Here is a 12,553-nt window from a genome sequence, read left to right on the forward strand (position 1 = left end):
CTCAATTTTGTTGTGTTTTTGTCTGAAAATGGTGTGTATGAGATACATATATAGTACGTACATTATTATTGCGTATAAAGTTGTGACTAAAATCTTATTAACTGCTATGAATAAAATATTTAAATCAAAACCGTTAATGATGTAAGAACTTACTTCGCATCATCATCTCCAAGACCAAGGTCGTAGAGTCTGGTGGCTCCTAATTCCTCAAGTCGTTTATCTACATAAATGGCGACTTTGTTGTAATGCTCGTACGTCTTATTTCCTAATCCAAATACCTGCAAAGTCATCAAAACTTTAGATTTTTAAATGGTATCGTCGACTTCTTCCAAAAAAAAAATATTCCGAAAAGCTCATGGCAAACGTGTTTTTGTAGATAATGCAATTATTTATAATTAAATTGTTTGTTTTATTATTTGTAGATAATGTATAAATCATCACTATGGTGAAGATAAGATGCGTATAAAGATAAAAACATTGCGCACATATCGTTCATTTGGAGGAAGAGGGTTATACTAAGAGTTTTCACTTTTTCAGTAGAAAGGTTTTAAGATTCATATTAGTTTATTTCATTTATTGTGTGCAGTGTTTATTGATATTATCTGATTTCTGATCTTCTTATCGCTCTGACAAGAATTTTCTTCTTTAAGATATCAGGTTTAGAAGAAAAACTTAGATAATATAACCTTCTTGGATAAAGAAATATTATCTTTTTAATACCCAATGTTTGCTCATAAAGTTACATTTTTTAGGAATTTAATTAATAAAAATTATTAAAAATGCCATTATATCAATTATGATTTAATAAAACTAATTAATGGAACATTAAAAAAAAACTTATTAAGTAGTTCGTATCCATTCTACAACACATAATGAAACATAAAGCAATAATAATAATAATAATTGTTTTTTACAAATTTTTGTGAAAAATAGTATTCAGGAAAACATTGCTTTTCTCTATTAAAGATAACAGTCCTTTTTTCTAGCTTCAGATATTCCCATTTTTTTATAAAATCTTTGCAATACAAAAAAAGGATAATTCACATAAAACAAAATAACTTTGAGGAATAAGGTTACTTTTCACAACACTATTTTTTACGCACATTATATTGCTTCTTTTTTATGATGAATTATCCAAAAAAAAGTTACAACTAAGAAAGTATCCTATCAGAACAAACTGTTCACTTTAAGTGTTATAATTTTTAAGAAAAATGGTTATATCTTTACTTATAACTCTATATCCCAAAAATAAATCACCCTTTTAATTAAATCAACTTATTTTTGTCTATTATATTCCAAGATATAACTGTGTTCTCTAAAGCGAATAACGTTCTGTAGAGAAAGTTAGGCGAAACCCAAAGAGTTACATCTGCCATCTTTCGGAGACTAGTGTACTTACACATGTAACTATTTTTTCCATAGTAGAAGTCAGTATTTGGAAGGTATTGATGCAATAAAAAAACTTTTGAGATGTAACCCTCTTCTTCCAAATGAACGATATATTTTTTAACAAAAATTTTGTAAAAATTGCTAAAAGATCTAGTTCTGGATCCCGCGTGCCAAATAAAAGATTATTGATGGCAAGTAGAAAATTTGTTAATAGTTTAACGGTGTCGAGTCGGACGAAAAATGATTCGGTACGAAAAATGTTTGTCCGACAAAAATGTTGGGCATTTTAACCAGTCCGACATGTATAACATGTCAAATGACAGGAATTATGTTGCTGATAAATAGCAATTTGATTTTTGCATGCGAGTTTAATGAATGGGTAAAAAATCAATTGGAAGTTCTGTCCGACAAAATTCATGGGAAGTTTTCGTAGTCCGACGTTCGAAACCTGTAAGATACGTCTGTGTTTATACGTCCATGATCAGAACAATATCCGGCACAGCCAAAACAGAGTGCTGGAAACAGTAAAAATGACAATACCCAGAAAAATAAGAGGAAACACGCTGAGGGACCTAGTAAAGTATGACCAAATCAGAACAAAATGTAAGGTACATGATTCTTATACCTAGTTGAGATAACTAGAAATGAATTTACTATGTTTGGAAAACACGATAGGGTTGCGTAGCTAACCGTCTGCCAGCCGCGTAGTCAATAAACAAGGCGACAGACCTGCAAGGGCTGTTTCACATTATAAGAATTTTGAACGTACGAGGGTTTTCTCGTGCGGTAGTTTTGACACACCTATCATTTTCACACAACAAGAATTGAGTCGCACGAAGATATTTTGCTGTGTTGTTTGGTATATTGTAACGGTGCAAAAGTCAATGACCACCCCTTAATTTTTTTTGTGTTAAGACAATATTTATATTACGATCCCGGTATAGGCATTTTGTCTAATAGTTTCGTATTCCGAAGCCGCGAATTGTCTCATGATTTATATCTACATTTTTAAGTTTCTCACAGACGTATGATATTGCGTAATTCTTTTTTACATTGCAATGTATTTTTCGTTCTTCATAGTATTGGATCATCCGATTTTTTTTTGTTTATCTTCGGCGAGTTATCAAAGAAGTTTAAGGCCGCTATTATATTAGGCAACTGGTGACGCCACCAAGTTGCTCCACCAGTGACTCATGACGTCACGGGGCATTTAAGTAAATGAGACCTATTAGACTACGGCAACTGGTTGCGCCACCAGAAATTGTTGTCGATCTGGTGGCCGAACCAGTCCACCAGCCGGGTAACCGGGTCTGGTGGCGCCACCAAGCCGGGGCATTATGTTATATGGACCCTATTAGACTCAGCAACTGGTGTCGGTCACCACTAGTTCATTTGTATTGTAATCGAGTGCTTCGTATTTCTTTTCTATTAACTTCTATATTTTCTATTAACAAGCGTATATTTTTCTAAAACCTTTTTTGTTGATTTATAAATTATGCTATATTAAAAAGTTCTTCTCGCAGATTTAGCCGTTAATTATTTATTCATTGTTTAAACAATAAAAGCTCTTTTTATATTTTAGAAATATCGGTGAATTCATCACTTTATCTTGATCAAAAATGTTTCTATTTTGTTTTTAATTATGCTGAATCCGAATGTGGCGTTAATTGGAAAATTTAAAAAAAATTGAGCTTTTATATATAGGTACAGTATGTCTGCGTAACTTGGAACCATATGGGAAACTTTTTTCTTATCAATTTTACGAAAAAAAAATATTCTTTATAAAATGCTCTGCATAGTCTATGTTATACGAGGTATGTCAAAAAAATTGTATGTAAAGTACCTTAAGATTTCACAACATCGAAAATTGTTATTATGAAAAGTTGTTAAGAATTAAAAAACTATGTTTTGGGACGCATTACTTTTATTACATCATTCTAATTGAAAAAAAAAATGCAATTTTTTTTTAAATTACGGATACCCAACATCATTTTATTACAAATATCTATAAGTATTTTATTATTAATTTTACGAAAAAAGTTATTTTTTACAAAAAGCTTTATATGGTCTAAAATCTAAGATGCAATGATAATATATAAACTTTTATCAATTCTATACGAGGTATGTTAAAAAATATGAATTTCGTCCAAGAGTAAAGTACCTTTACAGTTCACAATATTTCAATTAGAAGAATGTAATTGCATATTCAAACATAGCTTTTAATTCCGAACAGCTTTTTATAAAACATTTTTCGATATTGTTTAATATAAGGATACTTTACTCTTGAGAGAAATTTATCTTTTTTGACATATATCGTATAAAATTCACAAAATTTGAATCGGATGGTTGCATCTTATATTTTATACTATTAAGAGCATTTTATGAAGAATAACTTTTTTTCGTAAAATTGATAACAAACAAGTTTCCAATTGCATTTGATTATTTTTCCAATTCCAATTCATTTTATTATTTTTGCTGGTGGCTATTCTCGGCCACCAGTTGCCCGTGCTCACACTTTGGTGGGCCCACTAGTTGCGCCACCAGTTACCTAGACTAATAGAGCCCTAATGGTTTCCCGAGACGAAAGTCTAGAGTTTGTTGATAAGTAGTACCCATTAGACTCAGATTACTGCCGCTACCGACTTTGGGACTGTGGGAAATGTTTATCTAAGAGATAAGTGGATCAGCGATAAAGTTTGTCAAGTGTTTTGAGTCGACAATCGTCGTTAGAGCTGACTTAAGCATTTTTCATGGGAAGAACAGGCGGTACGAAATAATGATATCTGCTTGTTTGTTTTTTTTTGTGATTGGTCGAGCTGTTTTGGTATACGCCAGAGGGTTCAACTTGAAGAGTAAATTGCAACTTCTTATTGGCGAAGATTTAATTGATTGAGTATTTTGAATCTGTAATTGGTCGTTGGATTGTCGATGATAAAGATCGTGTGATGATTTTGGATAGGGCGTTTTGGTTAGAGTCTGAGGAGAGAAGATTCAGTTCTGTTAGGTCCGTCTTCAAGTTCAGTTTTGTTAGGGCCGCCATCGAGTTAAGTTTGGTCTGACAGTTAGTTCTGTTAGGGCCGTCATGAAGTTAAGTTTTGTTTGGCAGAGAGTTCTGTTATAGTCGTCATCTAGTGACGTTTAGTTTGGAGTTGCAGTCAGTTCAAGCTTAGTGAAAGGAAAATTTAGTTACAAGTTCTTCGGCCGGCTGATAGAACTCAGCCCGGCGATGCATTGAGTGACAACGGAACTCCGGCAATTTTAGCTGTTGTTAGGATATTGTCGATATTGTTTACCACTTTTGGTATCAGTTTTTTTACATGCAGTCAGATCCAGGAATTATGCAGAGGAAGTTTTTCTTTTGATTTTACTAGTTCAACACCCTAGTTAGAGCCTAAAGTTTGCTAGTATTTTTTGTTCCGTTAATGAACTAGATAACAAATGCTTTTTTTTTAATATTTTTGTTCGAGTAAGTGCTAATTTATTTTGACAATGCTGAATTTTTAAAGTTTTTTAATGAACTATGGAGTTTTTTTAACCCTTAAACGCCCAACCTTTTTTAGGTTCCATGTAAGCCCAAGGGTGGGTAAAAAATGTCCACCTAGAAAATAGCTAATATATTTATTGAGAGTTGTTGGAAATGGATTAAACTTAAGGATCTTATGCTTAATAAACACAGCATCTTGTAAAATATTAATATAAACCATTAACAAACCTTACAACAAAATTACAATGTACATCAAAATTAACATACCAGTAAAAGCCAGTAATTCAAATTTGTTGATTTTCTCCACATTCTTTCTTTCAGCCTCTCCATTGGCGGATAATTATGTCGATTATGTAATTATACGTCGATAATTATATGGACTATGTTCCTACCAACGAGAAATTATATAGAAACCTTTAGTAACAAGTTTTACCAAGGGTGTACTTTTTATGCTGGTGTACCCATATTTAACTCAAGCTATTACTTTTATTTTCAAAAATATCGATAAACACAATTTAACTTTCGATAAAAGGCTGTCTTTTTAACAATAAATAATTTTTGGAAAATTTTTAAACACGTAATAAATATGTTACAAGGGAATACGCATTCGGTGGACAATTTTTACCCACCCTTGGGCGTTTAAGGGTTAATGAACTAAGCGCAACCTGATGTACTTTTGTTGTATCAATTTAGTGACTTTAGTGAAGTGAAATCGCGCTTTGGACTTAACAACCACCAAGAAAAATCAGGACTGATAAACAAGGTATATTTTGTAAACTTTTTATTTTATTTTTTTTTTTTTTTGGTAATCACGATCTCTATTTGTAGACCGTAAGAGATCACAAATTTAAATTCATTTTTTTTTTGTTTTAATAAATAATGTTTAATTTGCTAAATACAATCTTATTATTTCTCTTTTCCTTCTCTCTTGAATCGTAAGAACAGTAAAGAATTGGCTGAGTATAGTATAGTATAGAGAAAGATAAGGTAAGTTACGTTATAAATATTTTGTATATGGTGTATATTCTATGTGACTATGTTTTTTTTGTTTTATTTTGATTTAGCTATCTATCTTTCCTTTATTTCTATTTTTTTTTGTAGAATTTTTGGTTCAATTAAGGTAACCAGTGGCGCCCAATATTTTATCTTTTTTTTTGGCATCCTTATTTTGATTTTTCTATTTTTTTATTATTTCTAAGCTAATAAGAGTCTATTAATAACATCCCTTAAAAATCCACCCCACATCTCTTCCGATTCTGAGCTACTAGGCCATGTCCTTCATTGTGTAACATCCCCTAATATGACATAACAACATCTTGTCAAAATTCTATTCCCTTTTCATGTTATAATATTATTTTTATTTACACTTTGTGGCTGAGGTAGGTAAATGATACGATGTCTGATATATGTATCATTACAAATGGGTATTTTTTGTCCATACTTTTGTCCTAATGTACTGTAATGCGTATTTAATTCATTTGCAATTTCTATTTTGTCAGTTATTATTTCTTGTGTTTTTAATTAAAAGTCTTAATTTGTTTTTATAATCGTTGTTCTACTAAGTTATTCGTGGGATCTTGGATTAGCTCACCTAATTAGCTCATACAATATATGTAATTAACTATTCTAAATGGGAAATAAGCCAGAATTGAACTAATAGAATCATTTTTTTAGTTAAATTGTGGCTTATTTCCCATTTAGAATAGTTTATTACAAAAATGCCACAAGGAAACAGCTTCAGAATAATATTACAAGGTATATATTTCATGTACAGAATTTAAAAGACTCCCTGTCATCCACTCATTTTTAAATGTTGTTCCACTCGTTTTACATGTTGTTGTTAAATAATTTCACACAAGACGTGACGGCCGCCCTACTCCAGTCTTCACCGAGCTTCACCGAGCCATTTACCCTATAATACTAAATATAATTTTGTAAAATAAAAGGTATAGTTTTATTGCTGTCTGATATAACGAGATCCGCTTATAACGAGGTAATTAGTCCGCCATTTCAGTTCTCGTTACAGAGGGAGTCTATTGTATTATAAATAAGAGAACTCAGTGTTGAACGGACTCAGGGATAATTTCGATGTAAAGTGTGCATTAAATCATAAATGATAAATTGTATTTATAAATTATATGTTTTAGTGTTAACCTTCGGATGACCAAGCGGGGGAAATTGTGACCCCAGCGTATGTTTTTCTTTAATAAATTTAAAAGTATTTTCAATTTTTAACTCATTATTTTTTTATTTGACTTTAATAGAGGAAAGTAACCAAATATGGAATAGTGCCCTAATATGGAATTCCTTGATTTCTCCGAAAATATAAGTTGGAAGCGCACTACAAGACCATCCTCTATTTCAGTCGCTCTCTTTATTATCGTATTCACACCTCTGTGTCAGATGCGCGAACGATACGTGTCTGACAGGTGCGTTTTGTTTTCTCGTCTCGCAGAAAATTTCAAAGGTAAATATATTCAACGAGTATTATTGGTTATTATGCATGAATACAGACTTGTTATGATATTGTGTATATCAATAGTACCTTTATTTTGATATTTTATGACCTTCTGTAATTAAAACATTACGACTTGAAAACATGTTAATACTAGTTTGAACTAATGTACAAATCCAAATATGGACAGTCGTCGGTGCCTAATTATGGAATAGCGGATTCAGTGTAAGTGGGCTCATTATGACTGTGCTGGTCCAGAGTTTGATACATGGATCTGTGATTTTTGCAAGTGAATTAAGTATTCTTTTATTTTTCACAACGTTTTTATTTAAATTTATTTGATCTCATATATGTTATGTTTGTTTTTGTTATTGATATATGTTGATTTATGCTTGTATTCCATATATGGGTACCTATTCCATATTTGGATACTAAAATGTGATTTTGTTTTTTTGCTTATTTTTTTTTGTTAATTAAGATATTTCATACAATTCTTTTAATTACGATATGTAAATGTTTGACTGATTTGTCATAACATTAAACTGTTTTCATTTCTATATAGTTATTTTTTTATGTCCCCAAAACAAAATGGTATTCCATAATTGGCGCCTTTCCTCTATCATTCTAGTTATCCTCATATTTTTAAATAAAAAAAAATTCCCTATATTTTACGAATAAAAAATATATTCTGAAGTTGATGTTTAGTAAAATAGCGTCTATTATGTGTAATTACAAGTAGTTTTATGCTAATGACGTTGACTTTGCAAAGTAACAAGACACTTACTCAACATACACACTACACCTCATGTTGTGACTGGCTGAATCTGAATGACATAAAGTCCATGCCAAAAAAAATAAAAAAAAAATATTTTTTTGTTAATTGTCATTTTTGACATTTTTGACCTGGGGTCAATTTTCCCCTCCTTGGTCATCCGTGTAACAAAAAAAGGTTGGTCATCGGAAGGTTAGTCAACTATTTTCAATGGGAAATAAGCCACAATTTTACAAAAAAAAATGATTTTATTAGTTAACGCAACTCATAAATATTGGCGATATCATTTTAAAGTCTTCTTCTTTAAAATGTATAATATATGTCTGAATTGCCAATATAAATGAGTCAGATTAAATAAATTATTAGAAATATTTTTTTACTTAGCAACAACATTTTTGTTTAATTTAGTAGTATTTTGTATTTTAACAACGAAACCTGATTTGGGCTTGAATAGAATATTCATTCTGTTCAGGATCCGTTTCATTTTCAACATAATCTACATTCTACATCAGTCATTGTGAAGTACAGTAAAATTAATTATATTTTGATGTTGTTGTTTTGTCTAGTATATTATAATTATTATAATGTAATCCGAGAATCAAATGTAAAAAAATCCTAAGCGATTTTAAATTGTGAACAGATTATAACTTAATAGACAGTGAAGGACTTTCCGGGGATATAAATGGTATATTTATATTGTAAAGAATTTCAACGTTCCTATAGTTTTGAGTTAGTCTTCTACACTTAGGTGCAAAAAATTCGATCCATGACATATTTCCCGTTTAAGTTTTAAAACTTAGTACTTGTTGTATAGCATTATACAGAGTGGGCCAAAGAAAAGAGCCCACCTCGATATTTGGAAGTATTTATTAAATTTTAAGGAAATGACGAAACAAGTCGATTTTTGATCAAAGGGGGACACATTTTTGCGGTACACACATCTGTCATTTGTCAATCCCCTCCCTTCCATTTCCATCACCCCTTATTTTTAAATAGGGAATAGGGGTCGTGTGCTAGCTCACTTGAAAGCTTATTCAATTCTCTATTCAGTAATATTAACATTGACATAATTATTTATACAGGGTGTGCAAGAAAAATTATTTTGAATTAAATTAATTGACAGAAAAAGAAGAATGTATGCAATTTATTTAACTCAAAATAAATTCTACTACTGACAGAAAACAGAGAAAGATGTTTATTTGACAAATAAAGATTGTTTTTAGCTTCAATTCAATATTCAACCTACCAAGAGGCTTGAACATTGAAATTAAGTGAAAAGCAATGTTTATTTGTCAAAAAGCATGTTTTTTGTGACAGCAGTAGAATGTATTTTGAATGAAATCAGTTACATACATTCGTCTTTCGGTGTCAATTAATTTAATTAAAATATTTTTTTTTTCTTGGACAGAGATAATGATGTTAATATTTATATTACTGAATAGAGAATTAAATAACCTTTTAAATGAGCTAGCATAAGACGCCTATTCCCTATTTAAAAATAAGGGGTGGAGAAAGTGGAAGGGAGGGGGTTGACAAATGACAGATATATGTACCGTAAAAATATGTCCCCCTTAGATCAAAAATTGATTTGTTTTTTTTATTTTCTTAAAATCTAATAACTACTGCCAAATATCATGGTGGACTCTTTTCTTTGGCCCACTCTGTGTAACTTAAAAACCTCGTATAAATACAATTAATATTATTAATTTTTCTCCTGGCAGCAGGAGTGTCAGGCGTCAGGAATATTTACGGATTAAAAAGGGGTTTGACGACGAACAGAAGTGGTGTCTTCAGCTACAGACCGAAAGTAGCTACATTTTGACAAAGTGTTTAGTTTAGTGAAAAAACTACCTAGTTTGAAATACCGGTTTTGGGAATTGCATTCAACAAAAATTGAATTCAGATCGTGGTGGTCTGAAGATAACGGTGGTGTTTACGGACAGTAAGACGATATCTTAAAAAACCAAATATTACACACACTTTATTAGTAGTACATACTAACTACGTAACTTGTTACATCTTTCCTATACTGTTATACGGAGTTGAGTCGTGGACTCTCACAGACGCCACCTGCAAGAAAATCGAGGTTTTCGAAATGTGGCTTTATCGTCGAATCCTGAAGATTTATTATACGATCACGTTACTAACCAAGGTGTTTTATTAATACTAAAAAAAAAAGAGCTGTTAACCACAACAAAAACAGCCAAAATCGAATACCTCGGTCATATCATGAGGAACAGCGAAAGATATGGGCTGCTGCAACTAATCTTGCAGAGAAAAACAGAAGGAAAACGTGGACCAGGAAGTTCAAGAATTTCCTGGCTGAAAAATCTACGTAGGTGGTTCAACACAACAACCACAAATCTTTTCAAAGCAGCATATGTGCAAAGTAAACAGATTTAACGAAAAACCCTCAAGGACATTTGCACTGTATTAACGAACGTCTGTCGTGTCTTCTCTTGGCGGTTGCAGATAAATCGGTTTTACTGTACAGATTGCCATGATGGTAGCCTACATCCGAAACGGAAAGGTACTTCTTCTTCTTCTTCGTCTAGCCATTCACGTCCACATCTGAACATAAGCCTCTTGAAGTCTTCCTTTCCATTGTTTTTTGTTGTACGCTACTTATAACCAATTTTTCCCGGCAGTTCGTTTCAGATCATCTGTCCATCTCATAGGAGGTCTGCCTCTGGGTATTTTGTGTTGGTATGGTTTCCAGGTTAGCATTGTTCTGTGTCATTTGTTTAGATCGCACCTAGCTACATGTCTAGCGTATTCCCATTTCAATCTTAATAATTTTTGTACCACATCGGTGACTTTGGTTTTCTGTCTTATCCATTTGTTTGTTTTCCTGTCCTTAAGTGATATGCCAAGCATTGCTCTTTCCATCGCGTGTTGAGTGACTCTGAGTATGTTCATATTCTTTTTTGTGATTGTCCATGTTTGTGCCCCATATGTTAATATCGGAATGATGCATGCATCAAAAACTTTAGATCTAAGATGTAGTTGAATTTGCTGAGTTCTGAGTATATAGTTCAGTTTGCAGAATGCTGCCCATGCTAACTTTCTTCTTCTTTTTATTTCTTCCGTTTGAATTTCCCTATTTAGTATTATTTTTTGTCCTAAGTATATACAGGGTGTTAGTAAATAAGTATGAAACATTTTAAGGGCTAATTCTACATGAAAAAATAATGCCGGTTTGCTCTATAAACATATGTCCGCAAATGCTTCATTTCCGAGATACAGGGTATTGAAATTTTTATTTCAAACTGCCAATTTATTTATTGCTCTAAGACCAGTTGAGATATGAAAATGAAATTTAGTGAGTTTTAGGAGGTAGTTATTTCGCATTTTTTAACATACAATTAAGCATTTTGTATTCATCATTGGCGCGCCTACGGGTAATGATCTGAATTTTTTTAAAGAAAAAAATAGTACGCTACTGAGATATTTCGAAATAAAAATTATTTTTAAATATCACATCTAATTTGTGATAAAAAAACCTTTCTTGTCTTATTTTCATATGATGCACCGTTTTTATGCAGAAAAATAAAACATCTTGACGCGTATTTTTCATTTTTTAATACATTATCAAGAAATATCCAATATAATAATACTAAACTGGAACAATAACAGAAAATATTACTAATAAGATTTTAACTAGTTGCAGAGCTACAACAAATGTTAAAATGACCTCCTTTAGAGGTAACAGAAGAATTTTATATTCATCATTGGCGCGCGTACGGGTAATGGTCTGAATTTTTTTAAGAGAAAAATAGTACGCCACTGAGATATGTCAAATTAAAAATCATTTTTGAATTTCTGGTTTAATTTACGATAAAAAATCTTTCTTGCCTTTTTTTAATATGCGGCGCCGTTTTATGCAAAAAAATAAAACATCTTAACGTTTACAAAGTATTGAACTAAGTTTCTATGCATATGGAAACTACCTCAAATACTTTGTAAGCGCTAAGATGTTTTATTTTTTTGTATAAAAACGGCGCCTTGTATGAAAAAAAGGTAAGAAAGATTTTTTTGTCGTAAATTGAACGAGGAATTCAAAAATGATTTTTAGTTTGACATCTCTCAGTGGCGTACTATTTTTTTCTTAAAAAAATTCAGACCATTACCCGTACGCGCGCTAATGATGAATATAAAATTCTTCTGTTACCTGTAAAGGAGATCATTTTAAACATTTCTTGCAGCTTTGCACCTAGTTTAAATCTTATTAGTAATATTTTCTGTTATTGTTCTAGTTTAGTATTATTATATTGGATAGTTCTTGATAATGTATTAAGAAATGAAAAATACGCGCCAAGATGTTTTATTTTTCTGCATAAAAATGGTGCACCATATGAAAAAAAGGCAAGAAAAGTTTTTTATTAAAAATTAAACGTGGAATTTAAAAATAATTTTTATATTTAAATATCTCAGTGGCGTACTATTTTTTTCT

At 31.4% G+C, this 12,553-nt stretch overlaps 1 protein-coding gene across 3 annotated transcripts in view; it reads right to left on the bottom strand.

Annotated features, from left to right (window-relative positions):
- The window catches only part of LOC126881725 (NADPH--cytochrome P450 reductase), a 217,556-nt gene that overhangs the window by 22,895 nt on the left and 182,108 nt on the right, over positions 1-12,553 (bottom strand). For all 3 annotated transcript variants that reach the window (XM_050646180.1, XM_050646178.1, XM_050646179.1), the window contains exon 5: positions 154-278. In XM_050646180.1, the coding sequence (XP_050502137.1) occupies positions 154-278 (125 nt within the window). The remainder of the gene's footprint in view (positions 1-153; positions 279-12,553) is intronic.

Source organism: Diabrotica virgifera, chromosome 3, assembly GCF_917563875.1.
Source record: "Diabrotica virgifera virgifera chromosome 3, PGI_DIABVI_V3a".
In the NCBI taxonomy this organism is placed as follows: Eukaryota; Metazoa; Arthropoda; class Insecta; order Coleoptera; family Chrysomelidae; genus Diabrotica; species Diabrotica virgifera.